The sequence below is a fragment of the Brachionichthys hirsutus genome, chromosome 11, assembly GCF_040956055.1.
Source record: "Brachionichthys hirsutus isolate HB-005 chromosome 11, CSIRO-AGI_Bhir_v1, whole genome shotgun sequence".
In the NCBI taxonomy this organism is placed as follows: Eukaryota; Metazoa; Chordata; class Actinopteri; order Lophiiformes; family Brachionichthyidae; genus Brachionichthys; species Brachionichthys hirsutus.
In genome coordinates this window covers 12,744,006-12,767,252 of record NC_090907.1, presented here as the reverse complement: position 1 = coordinate 12,767,252, position 23,247 = coordinate 12,744,006, and the positions used below count along the sequence as shown (strand labels likewise).

Sequence of the window (23,247 nt, the reverse complement as noted above, 5' to 3'; positions counted from 1 at the left end):
TAATGACCATGACACACACGTATGTGCAGACAATAAACCTTTAAAACAGAATATTTTAAGCTTCATTTCTTCTGGCGCATTAATTTTTATATAAGCAGGCAGTTTTCGCAGACTATAGCACTTTTCGTCTTGCAAAAATTAGTTTTCCGCTGTGTAGCCATGGCAACCAATCATCTCCTATGCATATTACTGCAATCAGCTAGAATGCACAGTGCAGGTAGGAGGAGATGCAGATTGCACAAGGTTGCGATGCAAATAACGTAAGTGGATTTTGTTTTTAGCGTTGCTTTAGCGCTGCAGTGTCGGAGGCTTCACGCGTTTTCAGGATTCATCAGTTAAAATCTGTGCATGATCTGAAGATGAAACAAGATAGCATTTTTCCATGCCGGTATTATAGCTGTATATTTTTACTCATGAACTCAAGAATAATGTTTGATAAACATAACATTTTACAAAATGTGCTAAAGCAGCCGAGACGACTCTGATCACTGAACACATTCGACATAAAACCATTTAATTTAGCCTCATTAACACCAAGAGCTAATTCGCAAATGAGCAGAATGAAGAATAAGAATTACATTTACACAGAGAGAGAGAGAGAGAGAGAGCATCAACTCATTCAGCTATTGTTCTTTGATGTGAATCAGTGTCTGTACATGTGTGTGTGTGTGTGTGTGTGTGTGTGTGCGCGCATGCGTGTGTGCTTCTCATTGCTCTTAAGAATAAAAGAGGCCTTGTCTCTTTCCATTACTGACCATCACTCGATCAGGCCGACCGGAATGGGAGCAGCGGTCAGTCTGCAGCGCCCTCTAGAGGAGGGGGAGGATACGTTTAGTTTTTTACACTTTATTCATGAAACCAGTACAAAATGTTTTATGTCATCACCTTCATCGATTTGAGTAAAGCGATGCTGAATCTGAATTTAAAATCGTTTTTGGGAAGTGCTGAAGAGGCAGAGGACTGTCCACACCGTCTGAGTGCAAAGGGGGGGGGGGGGGGGGGGGGTCACTTCATCTGTGGAGGCTCCATCGGTGCTAAAAGCTGCATTAAGGATTGGGAAGGGCAACCAGAGGACATCTTTCTCAGGACTTCATAGCCATGCCAGAACCAGAATTCATTTTCTGCAGCCTTTCAGCAGGAAGCATTAAAACTGTTTGAAGTAACAGACAACGGAGACGTTGGACTGTTAGACACGAGAGGAAACTTCAACAGTTCACGTCCTCTCTTCCCCGAGTGTTCTACTGCGTGTTGTTAAGAGAGAAGGCAACAGAACACACGGTTAGAAGGAACCCGGTCCCAACCAGAACCTGCTGCTGACCCAGCACAGTTCATCACGCTGAACACCAAATGTCTCGTCTCTGCTCCACTGTTGGGAGGCTGTAAATGTCTATCATAAGAATTAAAGGTGAGACAAAAGGACCGTTACTGAAGGACTACCCCGTCAACCTCCTATTGGCTGAGCTAAACGAAACCACGGCTCTTTGTCTCAGGATGTAAACACGATCGGAGTCGCTGCTTCCCCGTAATTTAGAAGTGAAATCTGTGCATTCCGGTTACGGTGCCTCCTGCTCTGTGACTGGCTGCTGAAGCTCTGCCACAAAGCTAAGCTTGAGCACAGCCATGGTGGCGCAGTGGTTAGCTCTGTCGCCTCACAGCAGGTCGCAGGTTCAAATCCGACCTGCGGCCTTTCTGTAAGGAGTTGACGTGTTCTCCCTGAGTCTGCGTGGGTTCTCTCCGGGTTCTCCGGCTTCCTCCCGCCACCAAAAACCTGCAGCTTAGGTGAATTGGTTGCACTAAATTGTCCGTAGGTGTGCGTGTGTGTGTGCGCTGGGTGTGTGAATGGTTGCCTGTGGCCCTGCGATGACCTGGCGGCTTGTCCAGGGTGTAGCCCGCCTCTCGCCCGTAGACTGCTGGGATAGGTTCCAGTAGGAAATGAATGAACGAGTCAAACGTGAGCAGGAGTAATATTATATTACTTTATTTATCTTTTTTACAGTGTAATTACAATACAAATATGTAGGTTTTAAATACAACGATTCTGTAAATAAAGATTAAAAATAAATTCCACTGGTTTGCTTTGTCACTAAACTATGGTTTTACAATCGCGTTTATGAGGTCATTTAGTTTGCGGGACACAGCTAGCCTGCGTTTATATTCAGGAGGGCGTGCAAATAATAAGGAATCGACTATCAATATCTATTCATTCAAACGAGAGCATTGATTTCACGACTGGATCAGTCTCGTCTTGCAGAGCGAGGAGGGCCGGGAGAGCGACGCAGATTTGGTTGGCACGTAAGAACTATGGATTGAAAGACGAAACCCTGGGGGGACCCGAGATGCTAAACGTTAGGCTGGTTGGACATCGAGTCCAGTCCAGTCCATCAGATGGGACTACTGATTGATGATAAAGAGCAGCAAACCGCATCAGTGGAAAATAGCAGCGTCGACAGAGCGCAGGGGACTGTCCCACGCAGGACGTCCACCGCGTCTTCTTGAGCACACCCGGGGTCTCATTTATAACCGTTTGAACCTTTGACCAAAACTCGCAAGTAAGACCAGTTTGGAAATTGAGGAACTGGCAACGCAGATTGTATAATGATGCCTCTTCACACGCTCGAGAGTTATTTATAGATCCACGCCGTCTTAAATATCACATCATAGAAGAAGAAAATAATTTAAATAAATACATAATGTAAATGCTCTACATGCTCCTTCAGATGAGAGGTAATAATGTGCTAATTTATTTCATCAAATCAGTTTTTATGCACAGATGGATGGTGTAAAGTCCAGAAATCAAGTCCTGTCCTCAACAGAAGAATTTGCAGCTGGATCCTAATGGTGGCCAGATCTCCCTGATGCAAGACATCTTTGACTGGAATGACTAAATAAAGGTTTAAAAAAAAGATAAATGAACGAATGAAATCTCAAAGCGCTTGAAGCACCCATTATACCGCCAGAGCCTAGAACCTCCTGCCCTCAGAGCGCAGGACCAACAGGACCCGGAGCCTGCAGTTACCGGGCTCCTTGTCTGTGGAGCCGTCTCCCAGTCCGGGTCCAAGAGGCAGAGACCCCTCTTTGCATTAAAAGCAGGCTTAAAGCAACACTTAGAATTAAGGCTGGCTTAAGACGGCGCTTTGCTGTCGAGTCTAGTCTCTAGACTGAGTCTCTCTCTCTCTCTCTCTTTACATTCATGCTCTCTTATCCCATATTCTTATAGCTCTTGGCTACTTTTGAGTCTGCGTGGAAGCATCCGTGTCGAGGGGCCGATCGGCGGCTGAGCCACGGCCGATCCAGATCGACTGCAGTGGTTTTATGAATCTGATTTTAGTGTGTGCCATGTTCAGCTTTTGTGTACTTCACTTTCACTTTCGGTAAATGTTCCTTTGCGCTCTTATAAATGAGACCCCTGGACTTTTATGAATCGTGCCAAAAGGAGGCGTCTCCAGACGGTGCTAACCTGCGCCAGGATTATTGACTCTCCTCGTTTCCTCATTTCTTCATATCGAGGCCCTTCTCCTTGCCTCATTGTCTTCTTCCTTCTTTCCTCGAGCAATCAGGTTATTATGCGGCTCTACATTTTCAAAGGTGCTCAATAATACTGCGTCACAATAACACCCTTGCTCTCAGTCTCCGTTGCGAGGCCTTGATCTGCTCGTGCTCCTCTTCTCTTTTCACCTGTAATTGCTGCTGCAGCTGCTGGAGTGGCACACGCGCTGTGATCAGACGGTTACCCTGTGTTTGAGCACGTTAAAGGATTTGTGAATGTCGTGCAGTATTCTTTCAACCCGACGCACAGTGTTTAGGGCGCTGTTGTTTCCGCTGAGTTGCTGAAGGTCCCTGGGTTTTTCCTGGACAAGATGGAGATCCTGAATTGCTGCTTTTTGTTCCAGCAACACTTGATGGGAGGCTTTAGCAATAGAACTTTGCTCCAGTGCCGAAGTCAAGCCGCAGCCAGCTTCGCCAGCAGATGAGTGTGTGTGTGTGTGTGTGTGGGTGTGTGAAGGCTAATGGGTAAACGAAACATGCCACTATGTACATTTCCTCTCCGACATGCCCATGGCTCCTGTTGCATGATTTGGTTTGAAATTACCTGTTTGCCTCTTTTTTTTGTCGTTCAACAAATAAAAATATAAAGAAAGATAAATCCTCCTGAAATACAGTTTTTAAAAAAGTGTTTCTTTTAATGTATATATATATAACTTGTTAAAATAAAAAAAAGTAATCCAATAAATAAAATAAGATTTGGTTATAAATGTCTACCGTTAGTCAGTAAGTCCTTTTTGAGTTGGGGGGGGGGGGGGGGGGGGGGGGTCAGGTCTCACATCTCTGACTCCAAACCTTCACTGTGCTTTGCTTCGATCTGATCCTACATCACGGAATCCCTCATTCTTGTGCTGCAATGTAGCCACAGCCACCAAATTCTCTTTCAAGATCTCCCCCAATAAAATAAATCATGGGTTTGGAACGCATCTGAATGGGGGGGGGGGAGAACCTTTAAAGAAAGAAACCACTGAGCTGTGTCCTCCGACAATGTCTTCAGAGGCCACAAACATTCGGGGACTTTCAGCAGGCAAGTCCCTGAAACGAAGCCAGCATGGAGACGTAAACCAGGGAAGAGCGATGAGGCCCAGCAATCGGCCATCTTCCTCCCGAGCTCTTGTGGGAGTGTAAAGAAAGAAATCTAGATCATTATAACGCTGACTCCCATGATCACCTTTAGCGAGTTGCTGCACGCTCTCACACGTCAGATGTGAAAATGAAGAACTGTAATCCCGTTCCGAGTGTAAGTACTGGGTCAGCCTTCCGGTCTCGTACGCCAAGGCTAAAGCTACAGCTTTGGGAGGACAACCAACTCTGTCTTAAAGCTCAATCTCAAAAGTCTTTTGACGACTGTTGGAAAACGGGTTGGCTGCTGCAGCAGCTGGCGCCTTATTAGCGGGCTGCTGAGGCGCTGCTTTGGCCTCCAGTGCTGCCCACTTGGCCTCAAAACGATCGTCGTCTTGGGCATCGCTGACTGCCGGCGCTATTAGCTGGCTCCCCTCCGGCGGCCAGCTGCCACTGCCGCCAGCGTTTGACGTCCCGTTCTGAAGGTCCATCACGGTGCTGTTGAGCGGCGGTAGGCCGTTAATGGCTGTCGACAAGGGTGGCGTGGCCGAGAATGGCGGTGTAGAAAACCCTCCAGTGTGTCCAACTGCACCTGTTGCTCCTGGTTGAAAATGGTGCTGACCGAAAGGCCCGAGGGCCCCTACTTTGGGTCCTCCCCCAGTTGAGCCCATGGCTACACCTGCGCCGGAAGAGCCTGCAGCAGTGCAGAAGACGTTAGCCACCATTTGTGATGGTGTGATACCCACCACGGGAACGCTGGCGCTGGGATAGGTCATACTGCTGGCGAGGCCTGGCATGTAAGTTTGCATGGGCACGAATGTAGGTTGGACAGGCTGGCTTGCAAACATTCCAACTGGGGGTGGAGAAGCATCGAAAGCCAAGGGGAAGGGCTGCATGGAGCTCGGGAGGGGGCCTGGGGGCCCAGGATGGGCAGGCTGGATGGTGGGAGCCCCCGTCATGCTTGGAGCAGACATTGTTGGAATGGACATGGAAGGTAGAGACATCGGGGGGCCTGACACTGGTGGCCCTGGTATCAGAGGAATGGACATGGGGGTGAGGGGCATTGGGGCCTGACTTGAGAGAGCAGAGGGGCCCGACATGAGAGGTTTGGACAAGGTGCCAAGGGGCAGAAGGACAGTGGATACTGGGGCAACCGATATGGCTACTTGACTGGACATCTGCTGACTGGAAATGGAGGGCGGCCCAGGAATGGTGGGGATTGTGGGGCCTGGGGGTGGGCTCTGTTGAGCCATGACGGCCTTGGAGACGTCCTCCAGCCACCGCTCAGCCTCGGAGGGCGTGCGTCTGTGTCCGGCCTGCATTTGAGTTGCTGCTGAAACTGGAGGAGGAGAGTGGAGCGGCGGCTCCGGATGCACCCAGGAAGGAGCTGCTAGTGGAATAAATGCATGTCAGAATTTAATCCTTACTGAATGTGCACTGTAAAAAAAATACAATCATCAATATTAGTATTGATCTGACGCTTACCCGGTACTGGTGCAGGTGGTGGAGGCAGGACCGGGGGAACAGTGCAGGATGGAGCGCCGTTTGCAGCCAAAGACGAGTTGGAATAAAGCTCGTCTGATGGCTTCGTAAATGAGGCGTTGATCTGGCAACACAAGGCATTAATCCTGCCTTCTCCTTCACCTGGCAACCCCATATCCATCTCTAGTAATAGCAAGAAAGGGGCACGCAGAGGGGAGGGGAGGAGGATGAGAGGCAAATAAAGAGGAAGAGGAAGTAAGGAAAGTAAGAGAAGAGGCAAAAAGGAGAGGAGGATTGAGAAGAGGGACAGACAAAATAAGAAAATTGCATGAATTCATTTGTGCCTCAAAAGCATCGATTTTGGAGCAGATGACGACATTGATGCCGACCTTCTACTGATCAGTAAAGATACCGAGGACAATCCGGTACTGCGCTAGTCAAAGGTTACAACAGTGTGAAAACTGTGAACGGCTGAGATCAAATGATTAAAAGCCAAAATGTAAGTGGTCCATTCAATGAGGGATTAACTGGAATAACGTCAGACTTTCATGTGCACTACCGCTTTAAAGCTCTTTAGCAACGACCTCAGCTCTAAAGAGCGATGTCTGATTCCCTGTTCATTGTCCCGCAAGGCTCAGAAGCAGTTAAAACCCTTCATAACTGAACAGTGGAGCGAAGATGTGTTGAACTCGCTCCTGATTCTGTCTAGTTTTATGTTTCTAATACTAAACTGGGTCAGATACTAAAAAAAGACATGAACATAAAACAAAAGCAAAACGAGTGAGATGATGGTTTTAATTAATGAGGCTAAAAGGTTATCCAATATCCTTTTTTCTTTTTTGGATAGGTGCTGGTGTGGTGGACCTGGCATGCGTGAAACCTCCACGCAAGGAGAGGACGGTCATCCCGGGCCCAGCAGCACGAGCCCCCCAGATCACCCCAAGCTGCCATAGAACCCCCTCGAGAATGACCCTCGGGGCCCCCCCCCAGAACCACACGCAGAAGAACCGGCCCAGGCCCCGGAAGCGACCGTTACCAACACAGCCGACAAAACCAAGGCCAGCGCAGCGGCACGGGCCACAGCGGGCCGGCCCGGCGTCCCACCAGCACCCAGTGCTGCTAATGAGACCCCTTTGGGCAACTTCACGCTTCTGGAAATGTGTTTTTGAAGCGCTGATTTTATTGACCAGGGCTGGTAGTAATGAGCCCTGGGTGGGTCAATCCACACACTGCTGAGAGCGCCAGCAGAGCGCAGAGACACTGGCTGCGGCTGTGGAGTATAGAGAAAGGAGCTCGCCATCACCCCTATGCAGCAGCAGCAGGGGAATATGAGCTTGAGATGAAAGGGGCGGGAGTGGGATGCCGTGGTTTCGTCTTCAGTCAACGCTCTCACCTCCTCTAATGACTATAATCAGCCTTTCTGCTGAGCACTCTTATCCTGTGGCCCCACACAGTGTGGACCCCCCCCCAGCCTGTGAGAGCTCACGTTAGCTAATATTCATTATTCTTAGTAAAAAAAAAAAAGAAGCAAGGAAATCCAGAGCCACACGTACTCAGCCATCAGCACGGCTGATTATAATAACAGCACTTCACGTAAGCGTCTTTTCTTGGCCGGCACTCAGTGTCAGGATTCTATTGGAGAATTACAGCCTGCCTGGTTGAAAACACGAATACGAGGTTAAAGCCTTAATGTGATTCCATGAGGGTCATTGATGTTGACATGAAGCCAAGAAAAAAAGAACAGAGTACGACCCCCAATCTGCAGCCACAAGTTGAGTAAATACTTCATTGTTTGAGGGGGAGGGATGTTGTAATATTCCTTGCCTTTATTAAGTATATAAAATCCCTCTACTATAAATATAAAGGATATCTTTTGCAGGAAAAAAACAAATATTTGTTTCTGTTTTTTGTTTTTTTTTACATTGCAAAGGATAGATCCCGATGGATTTCTCTGTAAGTAGCACAGAAACCCTTTAATTGCACATTTAAATGTGGCAAAATGCTAAAATGCTGATGGCTCATTTAGAATGTGGCTGAGGAACCGCTGCGCTCGGTGAGGCGTGTGTCGCCTTTTCCTGTCAAAGCTGTGACAGCTGAGCCATTCTCCAATAAAGTGCTTGAAAACTTTGTGGAAACCGAGAGGCTGGGGCGACTGGATGTGAGCGCAGCGAGAACAGATGGAGAACTTCATGGTGCAAAGCTCACAGACAGCCTTTCAGACAGGCGATTCCATCCTCTGCGTTTCCTAGCAACACTGTGCATTTAAGCCGAGGGCCACGTGGCAGATGTTTTATATTTGCAGTTTTGCACCTGCCACAGTGGCCAGCTCAGTTTCTGTTCATGCTGCTGTGAGGCTCGAGCAGGCATGGGCAAACCCAGGCCCGGGGGCCATATGCTGGTCTTTTTAATCCGGCCCGCCAAACTTGTACAAATGATATCATTAAATAAAATTGTTATATAATTAAACCTCATTCATTTGACCTTTTCCCTGTAGTGCTACCTGTAAAAGGCCAAACCCTTTAATGCAATAGCTTTCATGTGTCATTTATATTAGCTCACACAAATACTCCATCCATCTGTTCTTGGTCCAGCCTTTCTGTCAAATTTTAGAACCGATTGTGGCCCGCGAGTCAAAACGTTTGCCCACCCCTGGGCTAGAGGAAGGCTGTTGGACATTCAGAAATGACAATCAGTTGTATTACTGGACAGAAAAAGGGGCGTTAATTACCAGTTTGGATATAAAGTTTAGGTGAAACTATCTCAAGCTGTTAAAATAATGTATTACTTTAGCTAATAAGAAGCCTAATCTGAGCTGGTGTCTTATTTTATCCATACCCTTTAAAATCTTCTATAGTGATCTCAGTTGCACTTTCCTACTTTCACTTTGACAATCAGCAAAACCAATAAACCGATCAGCTGACGAGAATCTCTTTAAAGGGTCAGGTCAGTAAAAGGTTTATGAAATTGGCATCAAGGTAAGGTGACTTTATTTGCACCCGAAGGTAGATTTGGTTCACAGCAGTTACACTCTGCTGCTGGTCGCAGCGTGCGCACGCGCCCGGGCGATGTGGGTGAAGTGTCTCGCCTAAGGACACAACGACAGTGTACACATGTGCCTGAGCCGGGGATCGAAACACCAACCTCTCGGTCGTAGGACGACCCTCTCAACCACTGCGCCAAAGGGCGACGGTGGAAAGTCATTAGAAAGTCAGCAGCCCCCCCCCCCCCCCCCCCCCTTCATCACTAGCCTCCAGAACGCGTCGACCCACCGGGGTGCTTGGCCTGGAAGTCCGTCTTGCGCTGCAGCGTTGAAGGCAGGTCGTTGAGGCGGAGCGACAGCTGCCTCTTGAAGGGAGAATTCTTCTGACTGAGAGCTGGAAATCCCCGGAACGAGCCCTGACGCACCAGCTGCTCAATCGGCGCGTGGCGACGAGGGATGGCGTGAGGCCCACCAGGTTCTGGTCGCTCCATGGGAGATGCTGCCCCCTCAGGAGGGGAGGCGGTGCCAGGTGGGACGGCAGAAGGTTGGTCTGAAGGAGGAAGTGGGTGCAATGTTATCTCTGTTCCAGACCCATCACTGTCGTCCCTTCTCCACCTTTATATTCCATCTTGCTACCACCTTTCTTCTTGTCGATCAGCTTGTCATCTCGCTCGCTGCTGCCGCCCTGCTGGCTGCAGGAGGAGTGTCCCCGGAAGGAGCCCTCACGCACGAACGAGGTGCGGCTGGCGTCGAAGGAGGCCGTCACGCCACACTCCTTCTCCCGCCGCTGCTTCCTCTCCAGGCAGGCTGCAAAGGCACACCCAACGGCATGGCTCAGTCGCTCTCCCTGGTGGATGAGCAAGAGACACAATTTATTCCCTTCGGGGGGGGGGGTTATTTTAAGATGCAAAACACACTTCGCTCGTCTTCATTGTTGGCGCCAGTGACTTTTTGAAGGATTGATATGATTGCTGCTCGTGTCAATTCACACAAAACACAGCAGATGCAGGAAAAGTCCGATTAGTGGTTAATTATCCATCTCAAGTCTTTCCGTTTTAAATGTCTCTACAGGAGTTTTACGCCTCATGTCACGCCATGCAACTAATTCCAGCATGACTTTTTCCAATTATGGTAATTCCTGCTTTCAAAACACTTGACTGTCTTTCTCCACTCCTTTATTAAAGGAGAGACATGGCATCTATAGAAGCAAGTTTAATATAAGATGAGCAGGCAGAGCTATAGCGAGTGTGGTGGATATAAACACAGCCAGACATGCACAGATAACTCCCCAAGATTCTGTCTAATCCTAATCCCAATTCGTCTTGTCGGCACTGCGCTGTCTTCCCTCGAGCAGGGGTGGGAAATGATTGTTTCCATGGGGCCACGTGAGAAACAAAAAGTATTCTGGAGGGCCGTGCCAAAAGGCTGAACTCATTTCTGCATGATATTAATTATATTACTTTATTTATTTATTTTAAAGCGGTAAATAGCATTGTTTTAACAAGCTTGTAAAAGTATGTTATAATTAAGCAATGAAAAATTGAGGTTGCCTTACAAAAAAATGTCAAATCTCTCAAAACAATGGTAAAATAAATGTGAACGTTTCACCATTTGTGACTCATATAGTGAACATTTTCAGTCACATTCACTCTGAAACACATTTTGAGTTTAATGTACTGTTGGAATGTTGTGTGAAGGTTCTTAGCATCCTAAAGACATCACAGATGCATCATACTGAACTGTCACTGAATTCAGTTTTAGTCCATGCATGAGTTAAAATTAGAAAATGTGTTTATTTTGTAAATTCCAATTAACATTACACGAGCCGGTCAGAGTCAACCAAAGGGCCGTACCATGCCCAGGTCTGCTCTACATTAATAATCCAACTCATTTTAGGCCCTAAAATAATGAAATCATCCAAAGTGCTGAAACCACAATGCATCATAATTTGAAGTTGTCATCAATAAACATTCTATTTGTATGTTTCTAATCGGAAGACGTTGAAAAAAAACTCAGGAATTTTCTGGACTTAAGAGAGTTAAATGTAAATCCAACACCTGGTTACTATGAACAGACAGAAAGCACAGCCTGGGAGACAGCTTCGTCTCAGGGGCTGGTGGAAGGCTCGTGGCCCCTCACCGAGTCTTTGAGGGTCATGAAGCAGTGGCACATCCACCGCCTGGTGGTACCGTCTCTGCAGATGTAGGAAAAGGCCTTGTCATAGTTTCGATCAGGAGCGCAGAACGAAACCTTCTCTATGGTCTGGTCCACAATCAGGTCCTGAAGAAGGTTAAGAGAAAGAGAGATGAGACGTCCGGGAGTCTGGATCGACGGCAAACACAAAACGATGACATCAGGCAGACATTTCCACCACTCGCCATCCTTTTAGAAAAGGTCAATTCAGCCTGTCCCTGTGTCTGTAGTCGCCCCCCCCGTGCAGAATAAGAGGCGCCCTGCTCTTTCTCTGTGTACATTAAGGGGCCCCCTTAACGGTTCACCTCTTTGGTTCACCAAAAATAAAGAGCGAAGCAAAACAAGAAGCGAGAGGAACAAGAAAGGGAAGAAGGAGAATGAGGGCTCACACACACTCAACGCCGCACTTCCTTCCTTTCCTGCAGTGTTGGTGGGAACAAAGCAAGGGGAGGATGAGGAGGGGGGAAGGAGGAAGAGGCGAAAGAATAAGAGTCCATTCGTTGTGAGCCAGTTGACTCAGGGCAAGTCTCGGCATCGGTGAACAGAAGCAGCACGTGACTCGCGGTGGCTCATCGACGACGACGAGTCATGGAGGTCAGTGCGTTACATTCAGGGACTGTGGGAAAATGTTTCACCGATGGCTCGCTGATTCATACGCGGAGGCCGCTCTGACAATGAACGCCACTGAAGAGGCGATGCAAGAGGAACGAAACATTTCTGTTACGCCTCTACGTGTAAATAATGAAAAACATTCCTTACAGCACAGATTTACTCGGGACTATTTGTATCCGTGGATTGATACAGATTTGGTGCATTGGTGGTCGTTCAGTTCTTCCTTCTCCTATTAGAACTGGGGTGGGGCGGGGTCGGTGAGGTGATGTGTGTGTGGCCTGTTTCTCACTGAGCTCTCTCTCTCTCTCTCTCTCCTCTATTCATCGCCGCTCTTTATTCAACTCTGCTTCCAGTGGAGCCACGGCAAGGCCGGCCTCGCCACCAGGCACGCTGCACGTGCACGTGCACGCCAAGGCTGCGTGTGTGCGTTTGCTTGCCCATCTCCTCTCTAGCAAGAAGATAAGCCCTCAAACACATGAGCACAAGGGATGAGGTGACCGTTCTGTCTGCTTTAGACCAAAGGCAGATAAAACACCTGAACACACACACACACGCACGCACACACCGGAACCGAGTCTTCCTCACCTTAGTTTTGTCATCCACCACCCTGAGTCCATCAGCTGAAACCCACAACACTGCCTTGACGGTCTTTTTCCCACTCTGGAAAGACAGAACAGTAACAGTAAACAGACACTTATTTCATTTGCAAGCATTTCAAGAGGTGCAAACAAGTTGCTAGCAGGTAAAGCCACACACACACACACACACACACTGCAGCTCACGGTACTTTAGACCAGCGGTCCCCAACCAGGCATTTGTTACCGGACCGCACAGAAAGAAGAACTAATTTATACAATTTCCGTTGTCTCTATTATTAGCGTCTAAAACGTGTTTTATTTAGAAAAACGACTGGATTTACTCCAACGTAACATTCGCCTGTGAATTTTCTTGGTCACGTGATACGTTACTAAAAACAGACGTGAACTAGTGAAAATTAATACAAAACAAACAAACAAAAAAACGTCTTCGGAGAGCTTCTTTGCTAATGGGCAAAGTCCAACTGAGGAGGAGGAGGAAGAAGAAAAGAAAACTTCTTTTAAGAGACAAACCAGGAGTCAAACTTAAAACAGTTTATCTAAAGCTGCCTGGCTTCGTTAACGAGACAGTGAAGGGTTCAAAACTGCTTCGGCACATAGAGACCAAGAACGCTGGATTAAAAAACAAGAATGTGGAATTTATGAAACAAAAAACCATGAACATGAAGGACAGCGATTATTGAGACCACAATTTATGGTGAGTAGATATTGGTGTAATACTTGTTTAATAGTTATTGCAAGTGCATAATATAAAGTTTATTGGTAAGATTAGATTCCTCTTTTTTTATTTAATTACCCCCCAGTCTGCAAAGAAATTGACCGGCATGAAACCGGTCCGTGGCAGGAAAAAGGTTGGGGACCGACCGCTGGTGTGAAGAGATCACTACATGCTTGCTGCAGGTGGAAACTGAGGCTCCTACTATAGTGGGGGGGGGGGGGGGGGGGGCAGCAGGGAAGAGCTAATAACAAACTCAGCACGGGCCGGGCTAAAAATACAGGCTCAAAAAGAAACAACTCCATACTTCCGTAAGGCTTTCAAACTCCGAGCAAAGAGACAGAGAGCCCCAGTTTTTACATAATCCCATTGGGAATAAGTTGAGCAGATGGAGCGAACCCAGAGGTGACGAAAGGAGAGAGCGAGGAACGAGAGAAAGGCTAAAGGTGGAGATGAAAGGAAGAAACCAGAAGAAAGATGATTTTGGTATGAAAAGCTTTAAGAATGAGGAGCGGAGAGATTTAAATGACAGACGTAGAGAAACGTGGGACCATTCAAAAGAGAGAAGGGCAACGAATGTACGAAGCATTTCTCCGCCCTTCAGCCCTGCTTGGGAATCAGTTCTGGGACGAGGAGACATGGGAGCCCACAAACAGCCTCAACAGCAGCTGACAGAGACGCCTGTTGTCTCCGCTGCGACTGTGTGTCTCTGTGTCGCGCCGTTCACACGCCCCCCGTCCGAATCCTGCCTTCCGGGGGGGACCGTGTGTGTGTGTGTATGTGAGGGAGAGAGAGAGAGAGAGAGAGAGAGTCCTGGAATCCTATGGTCTGCTCTCCTGGGTGTGGTGGGATGAGACAGAGAGAAAGAGACAATCAGACGAGACAACGCCGTGTAACCGGGTGAAGGGGACCTCTGGGCCTGCAGCAGGGGACGTGTGCGTGTGTGTGTGTGTGTGTGTGTGTGTGTCTGCAGGGTGCTTACCACTTTTAGCTTCTTCACTGCTTCCTCACACACGTGCATCCCTCTGGACTCCTCCACCTCCACCAAGCCCAGGTACTGCAGGGAAAAAAAGAGAGTGCAGAGGGCTCAAATTCAGATCTGAGACAGAACACGATTCAAGCTTGACGTTGTGTAGATGTCATGTCAGTAAAGCAGTCTGAGCTGCACCAAAGAGGATAAGCAACCAAAACGAGGCCCGATCCGTCCCATCAGCGCCCCCCCCCCCCCCCCCCCCACACACACTTTTGAAGTCTGTCTGTGGTGTACGGCTCCGTGACGCTGCTTGACTCGGGTGCGACCAGGAGGGAGGAGGGAAACCTTTAACTTGCAGAGCAACCTGAACGACAGGATGCAGCGTTGCAGATGGAACATCCAGTTCCAGACGATACAAGTATCGGGTGTACTTTTGAGATCCAGGGATTCATTAAGCAATCATTTAGAGAGGAGATATTTTTGTCTTTTTTATTTGACTCTGGAAACATAATCTTTTTCTCCCTAACTCTGCATTTTTTGCTCTTCTGGCCTTCAGAGTTTCTCTGTTTTGAGTGCAGCTGCTTTGTTTTCTTTCTCTGGAACCGTTCATCATCTCTCCAGGAGCCATTAATAGTGCAGGAAGGCAGAAATGTGTGAGAGAAAAGAAGAACACTGGAACACAGAGCAAAGAAAAGCTCAAATAACGGAGCTGTTTAAAAATAAAAATGGGTTTAATTCCTTTGTCTAAAGATCCAAGATTCATTTCATGATAAACTCTGTGCAATATTCCCATCAGGACCATTTTTCATGAGAACCGTATCTGGTTCCTGCATTCATTCCGAGCCGCTCCACTCTCTTTTTTGCCTGCCTTATCGTTTAATATCTCTCTCCTGCTCTCATTTATAATCTCACAATGTCTCTCAATCTCCTCTCCTCATCCTTCACAATGTCATTTATTAATCTGTAACTACAGCTCGCCGTCCTCCCTCCCTCTGTCTGTCCTCCATCTCTCACTGTCATTGTCTCTTCACTAAATTACTTCTGCTCTCAGCGATAGACAGATGGGCGACGCAGACCGATGCTGGTTATCAGTAAGTGAGGCCATCAATAATGCATCTTATTGTATGCGCGGCATTCAAAAAGAAGTTTGTGTTTTAATTAGGAAAAGTTATTTGATCTGACTGCATCGGAAATAAAGGCAGCTTTCTGGCTAACAGCTATAAAGCTTTTTATGAAATGAGAGGACAAATTGAAACCTATCGGTTAATTATTTTCCTGGATTAGCAACATTTCCTTGGCTTTTGATTATGAACACTTTTTTTTTTTTTTTTTTTTACAATATTCCTATTATTTATTTTATGAACTACAAGCAGGATCTGAGGTGCCTAATTAAGAATGAACGGATTACTCCAGATCCACAATCCTCCTCCATTGATTCCTGACAATAAACCCCTCGACAGGCATTTCCCCTGCATCATCCCGTACTCATTTAATGGCTCTGAAATTATCATGTTCATGATCATTTCATACCTTCTGAGGCCTCAGGACAAACATTTAATCTGAAGCAGTGCTGCGGCGGCGCTGAAGGCTCACCCGAACAGGGAAGTTGCATTTCCCCCTCCGTACCGCCTCCTCGTCCGCCTGCCACTGGTGCGGCCTGCTGGCCTCTGGCACGTAGGTGGGCTTCTTCCTCCTCAGGCTCTGACGAAGCTTGTTCATCTCCGGGGCCACGTGCTCCCTGGTGCTGGAGACACAGAACCACTGGTTTAGAACCAAGGATGACAAAGCCCATGAACAAAGGACTCATTAACACACACACACACACACACACACGCACACACCAAACAGCTTCCATCCACACAAGACTCGTTAAAAGAAACGTCACAAGAGCGCTATGAAAAGAAAAAAGTACTCCGGTGTTTCACGTCGGATTACGAGACGAGTGTGGGCGATTTGATCGATTACCAGACGAGTGTGGGCGATTTCATCGATTAGCTCGAGATCATTATGCAGCCAGAGCTTTAGCGTCACGCTCGCTTCCTGCCACGATGACGCACAAATCACACAGGTAGACGCTAATAAACACAAATCATGTAGGCCACAAATATCAAGAGTACAGAGAGAATACCGTAGCGATCACACACACACACACACACTAGCCCTCTGAACACACACGATCCTCTTCTGCACTAATTAGCCCACTCAGCCTGCTGTTCTGGTTTAGCTATGCTAATTTCCCAGTATAATAAAGCATGACCCGCTTAAAACGATAATTACCCCGTTCGTGCCCCTGCAGTCTCAACTGCCCCTCAAACGAAGGCGTAAATTCTCCCCTGACCTGCAGCCTTGGTCTTGGAGACGAGAATAACTCCATCAACACTCCAACACGCTTTAAACTTCACTTTGTGCTTTTCTTCTCCATGCAAACCTTTTCTGCGCTTTAAATCTTGTGATCAGTCATATCTGTCTTCGTCCCGCTTGGGCCGATCCGAGTAAAGCGTGCAGCGTCTTTGTAGCGTTTCTTACCATGCGGTCGCCCCACGATTCGCCATCCTGACGATAACGACAGAGTGTGAAACCACACAGATGTTACTCTGAAGATGTCTGATGTCCATGTGTCAGCAGGGAAGAGACGAAATGTGCTCTGCATTATGCAGGCCAGTGTGTACATGGCAATATTTAAACTCACAGACACATGACTTCTCACAATCGCTGCTGCTGGCAGTGACGGGCATCAAAGGCCGATACGCCGGAAGGAACCTTTACTGTACGTGCCTGTGAGTGTCAGACATGTGTGTAATGCAGAGCATTCACATGCAACAGGCCCATTGACTCCGCTGACCGCAGGGACACACGCACGCACACACACAAGGCGTGTGCATGTCATTTCTGGGAATAGCACCAGATGAATGGCACCAGCATTGCTGTAGCTGGTGTGTCAGACCCTACAGGGGAGGTGAAGGGGGGGGTGTCAGGAGGGACAGGGTGGAGGAGGTGCGCGTTCGGGAATAAGGCTGCCCTGCAACTGCCCTCATATGGTTTGGGACAGGAGGAGGAACCGGTGAACGGATCTGGCAACTGATGCCAAGCCAGGAGAAATGAAGCGGCAGGACCGAAGATGAAGCAGAATCATCCGTTTTTTTTCATCCATCCATCATCCAGTAATCGTAAAATGAAAACTGTGTGTGAGATGATTGTATTTATCCTGGTTGGAGTGCAGACGAGCTTCTGCTTCAGGACGACCCTGAAAGTGATGAATCAAATCCAGACATTTTTACAGCAGAGGTCTAGAATCATGAATGCAGCTCCAGAACTGTCAAGCTGAATTTATTTGGTGCTTTCACGGCACGATTATATGTCCAGGATGCCGGGTTTGTTTACAAAGTAATGCTACTGAGATTTTAACGCTATTTACGTTGAATTCATTTTTATTTGTATTTATTTATTACTTTAAATAATTTTATTTTATTCATTCAGCATATCCCAGCTTGCTATGGGCCAAAGGCGGGATACACCCCGGATGCATCGCCAGCGCATGGCGGGGGGCCACACTGAGACGAACAACCACTCACGCTTCTTTTTGTGAGGCGACAGCGTTAACCACTACGCCACCCAAAAAACATCAAAGATTCTTCCTACATTTCTTCTCAATGATCTCAGTTTCCGGTTTCCGCTGTTTTAGGCAACATTTTCCAACCTGCTGCCGGACATCGCTTCATATTCACTATCGACTGAGGACCTTTTCACAAACTAGAACTGCAATTCAAAACAATATTCTCAGATGCAACTTGGTTGGACAGCTGTACAAGCGGTCTTCTGTTACGCAGACAGACGACAAGATGTTCATGAGTCTATCAGGAGGAAATGACTCGATAATCAGAACAGCGTGAAGCAACAGACTCCACCGCAGTCAACACTTTCTAATGGAGAGAGACGCCAGGCTGGGGGAAGCATTGCCCAGCATGCAACAGAAAGGGCCTAACTCCACACAAGGACTCATCTGCACAAGGGGAACAGTGCAGGAGACCGAGGGAGTGGGCTGCATGAGAAATATACAAATAAAGCTAGAAGCCTCAGAGACAAATGAAGTGCCACTCTTGTCATAAACCCACTATTCAGTGCGTCGGCGTAGACTACACACGAAGAGACTACACACGAAAGACTACACACGAAGAGACTACACATGAAAGACTACACACAAATAGACTACACACAAATAGACTACGCACGAAGAGACTACACACGAATAGACTATGCACAAAAGACTACACACGAAGAGACTACACACGAAAGACTACACACGAAGAGACTACACACGAAGAAACTACACACGAAAGACTACACACGAATAGACTACGCACGAAGAGACTACACACGAAAGACTACACACGAATAGACTATGCACGAATAGACTACACACGAATAGACTACACACGAAGAGACTACACACGAATAGACTACACACGAAAGACTACACACGAATAGACTACACACAAATAGACTACACACGAAGAGACTACACACGAATAGACTACACACGAAGAGACTACACACGAAGAGACTACACACGAATAGACTACACACGAAAGACTACACACGAATAGACTACACACAAATAGACTACACACGAAGAGACTACACACGAAAGACTACACACGAATAGACTACACACGAATAGACTACACACAAATAGACTACGCACGAAGAGACTACACACAAATAGACTATGCACGAATAGACTACACACAAATAGACTACACACGAAGAGACTACACACGAAGAGACTACACACGGAGAGACTACACACGAATAGACTAAACACGAAGAGACTACACAGGAAGAGACTACACAGGAAGAAACTTAGCACGGAGAGACTACACACGAAAATACTACGCACAAAGAGACTACACACGAAGAGACTACACACGAAGAGACTTAGCACGGAGAGACTACACACGAAGAGACTACACACGAAGAGACTACGCACGGAGAGACTACACACGAAGAGACTACGCACAAAGAAACTACACAAGGAGAGACTACACACAAAGAGACTACACACGGAGAGACTACACACGGAGAGACTACACACGAAGAAACTACGCACAAAGAGACTACACACGAAGAGACTACACACGAAGAGACTTAGCACGGAGAGACTACACACGAAAAGATTACGCACAAAGAGACTACACACGAAGAGACTACACACGAATAGACTACACACGAAGAGACTACACACGAAGAGACTACACATGAAGAGACTACACACGAAGAGACTACACACGGAGAGACTACACATGAAGAGACTACACACGAAGAGACTATGAACGGAGAGACTACACACGAATGCTTCTTCCTCGCTGGTGTTTATGCTCCTCTTGCTCTGTCCTTGTCTGGATGTAAAGATGGACCTGGAGCTAAATGTCTGCAGCTCTGGCAATGTGAATGCAAGGAAATAGTTTAAACCGGGAGTGATTTAGATAGAGTTCACTCACACTCACGCTGATTGTCAGGGAATAAAAAAGGCTTTGTGTGTGTGTGTGTGTGTGAGAACATTCCTTCCTGATCCAGATGCTCTTATGAGGCTCAGAGACTTTGGCAAATCAGGACTCACCACTCCTTCATACTTCTCAACCAGATGCTCACAAATCACGCCTTACAACAAGTAACTAGAAAAGCAGTCAGAGAGCCCCCCCCCCCCCCCCCCCACACACACACACACATAAGTGTATCGAATTACATAAACATCGGTCAATAATCAACCGATATATTGAGGAACACATTTTGAAGCTCCATTGACTGGAATGTGAAGAAAATCTCAAACTGATCCATATTCCAGGATCTCTCCTGGATCATCACCAACATTTAATCTGTTTCTGGTAACATTCCCAACAAGATCTGTCCAGAACATTTTGAGTTATCTTGCTAACAGACAGACAGACAGACGCCGGCGATTACACTACCCCCCCGCCTCGCCTCGGTAATGAGTTTGTGAACTTCCAGGGAAGGAAACATGGGACCATGTGTAAGTAACTAAAGGTTATTTATAGCACCTTTCACAGACAGGACGAATCACAAAGTGCTTCACAAAAGAACAATAAAGTACAGAACAACAAACATAAATAGAGAAACACAGATAAAACTACAATCTCAGAAGGTGTAAGTTAAAACAACGAGAAGGCCATAAAACAACCCCTAAATCTGCCGTCGTTAAAACGAGTGGGTTTTTAAGATGACTCTCAAAAGCATCAATAGAGTCCACAGAACGAGGAGAGGAGAGGAGAGGAGAGAGGAGAGAGGAAGCTCACTCCAGAGCCTCGGCACAACAGCCTGGAAGGAGCGGCCTCCTCGGGTCCCCAACCGGGAATGAGGGGCAAATGAGAGCCTTGAGAATTGGAGTAATACGAGCCCTTCTGTTGGTGTCAGTCAACAACCGTGCAGCGGAATTCTGGACCTGCTGCAGAAGACGCAACAGACGGTTGCAATCATCTAAGCGTGGGGACGCAAAGGCACGGAGGACAAGCTCCCGGTCAACCTTGGATACGATTCTCCTGAGCTCGGAGATGTTGCTCAACCAGAAGAAGCCGTCTTAGAAACAGCAACAGTGTGTGTGAGGGAGTGAGTGAGTGAGAGAGACAGACACAAGCAGATTGTCTTGCTGCAGCCATCACTGAGCCGAGCGTCCACCGTGGACACGATGCGCCCGTCTCCGTTTCCTTCTCTCAGCTGTTGAAGCTGTTTCTCATTGAGAGTAAATATATATCAGAAACCTCTTTGCATAATCAAATATCACAATAAACCCTCCGTTGCACGGAACCTTTAGGCCGTTGCCTCTCCCATCATTACTAGAACCCCTGTGCACGAATCCCTCGCCTCGCCAGCCGTTCCTTTCGTGCTGTTTCCCGTGTAAAGTCCAGTCTAGAAGTCGACTGTCCACGAACTAGTCTCTGATTCCATTCGTGATTTTCTCCTCAAGCTCCTCAAGTCAAACATTTCTGATGGTGAGAATCAAAAAGAGGATTTGTTCAAGAATTACGTCACTTTTATCGTCTATAATATGATATTTGTTTTATGCAGGCATTCATGCTTTGTCTTCACCATTTTGTCAGTGTGTGCTCTCAGTCGAATGTCGCTTTGATTCTAACTCCTCCCCATGCTGATGTGAGACAATAAAAAGCTATGCAGCTATATTCTGCTCTCTCTCTCTCTCTCTCTCTCTCTCTCTCATTCTCACACACACACACACACACACTGACCCAGTTTTTGGTCTTCCACTGACACTGAATGACCCGGATAAAGACGTCGACTCTTACCGTCATCAAACTCTGTCGCTCATCCTCTTTCTTTATCTCATACCAATGACAGGTGGTGTGTGTGTGTGTGTGTGCGTGATTAAAAAATAAGGGAGTGTGACATAGTGGAGCTAAACCAGGGCCCTTGTGTTTAGTCTGACCCAGGACAGGATGGCCTTATTTATTGCTGCGGTTCATGAGGCTGTGCAGACGTGTGTGTGTGTGTGAATATGTACGTGTGTGTGTGTGTGTGTGTGTGTGTGAGGTCTGCATTCCTGAAAACCATATTAAAGGTTTCTCTGTGACACACAGCTGCACAATTCCATCCATGCATTCTCCTCCAGGACAGTTCAGGAAGACACACCCAGAATGAAAACGACTTTCAGATGCGCTGCAGACTGAAAGCAGTTTTCTGTTTGCAGGTCTTGCCTTTCAAACACGGAACACGCAAACTGATGTCGGTGCTTCTATCCGGCTTCCATCGCAACTCGCCGATCTTTAACACATTACTGTAAATCGGGTCAGAGGAAGTCGTATCGTTCTGATCGCCGGGTACAAAGCAATCAGGCCGGGCCCAGAGCAGATGGCGACTGAGTTACTTTTTCCACATCAGCGCACAGCTGGGAGGCAGAACAATCCCACAGACCCCTCAATCAGCAGGAATAAGTCGGCAATACATTTCCATAGAAACCGAGGGATCACCGCAGCTCAAATAACCAGGAGCCGGTTCTGATGTCGACAGACGTAAGACGCTTGGATGGACAGACGGACAGTAACGCACGTTCGGTGCTGCCTCATGCAGCCCCGTCAGGAACATGAGCAGCAGCTGCAGTGAATAAAGAAGCCCCTCGAACATCAGGGCCGTGGATGGAGGCCCACGGTGCAGCGGCCACAGCCACAGAGCTGAGGCCCACGGTGCAGCGGCCACAGAGCTGAGGCCCACGGTGCAGCGGCAGCGGCCACAGGGCTGAGGCCCACGGTGCAGCGGCAGCGGCCACAGGGCTGAGGCCCACGGTGCAGCGGCCACAGCCACAGAGCTGAGGCCCACGGTGCAGCGGCCACAGCCACAGAGCTGAGGCCCACGGTGCAGCGGCCACAGAGCTGAGGCCCACGGTGCAGCGGCTACAGCCACAGGGCTGAGGCCCACGGTGCAGCGGCCACAGCCACAGAGCTGAGGCCCACGGTGCAGCAGCCACAGAGCTGAGGCCCACGGTGCAGCGGCAGCGGCCACAGAGCTGAGGCCCACGGTGAAGCGGCAGCGGCCACAGAGCTGAGGCCCACGGTGCAGCGGCAGCGGCCACAGAGCTGAGGCCCACGGTGCAGCGGCAGCGGCCACAGAGCTGAGGCCCACGGTGCAGCGGCCACAGAGCTGAGGCCCACGGTGCAGCGGCCACAGCCACAGAGCTGAGGCCCACGGTGCAGCAGCAGCGGCCACAGAGCTGAGGCCCACGGTGCAGCAGCAGCGGCCACAGAGTTGAGGCCCACGGTGCAGCGGCCACAGGGCTGAGGCCCACGGTGCAGCGGCAGCGGCCACAGAGCTGAGGCCCACGGTGCAGCGGCCACAGCCACAGAGCTGAGGCCCACGGTGCAGCGGCCACAGCCACAGAGCTGAGGCCCACGGTGCAGCAGCCACAGCCACAGAGCTGAGGCCCACGGTGCAGCGGCCACAGCCACAGAGCTGAGGCCCACGGTGCAGCGGCCACAGAGCTGAGTGACATGATGGCAGGATTTCTGTTGAGGTTAGGACTGTGGGAGCATGATCTCTCACACACACACACACACACACGAGCTTGTTC

The 23,247-nt window shown here is 48.2% G+C and overlaps 1 protein-coding gene across 1 annotated transcript; it reads right to left on the bottom strand.

Annotated features, from left to right (window-relative positions):
- Positions 1-4,859: 4,859 nt before the first annotated feature.
- numbl (NUMB like endocytic adaptor protein) lies at positions 4,860-15,893 on the bottom strand. Its single transcript, XM_068745871.1, has 8 exons — positions 15,750-15,893; positions 14,166-14,240; positions 12,458-12,532; positions 11,207-11,347; positions 9,707-9,914; positions 9,357-9,617; positions 6,091-6,270; positions 4,860-5,995 (listed from the first exon to the last, which is right to left on the bottom strand). The coding sequence occupies exons 1-8, from the start codon at positions 15,873-15,875 to the stop codon at positions 4,860-4,862; spliced, it is 2,202 nt and encodes a 733-aa protein (XP_068601972.1). The 5' UTR covers positions 15,876-15,893.
- Positions 15,894-23,247: the final 7,354 nt, after the last annotated feature.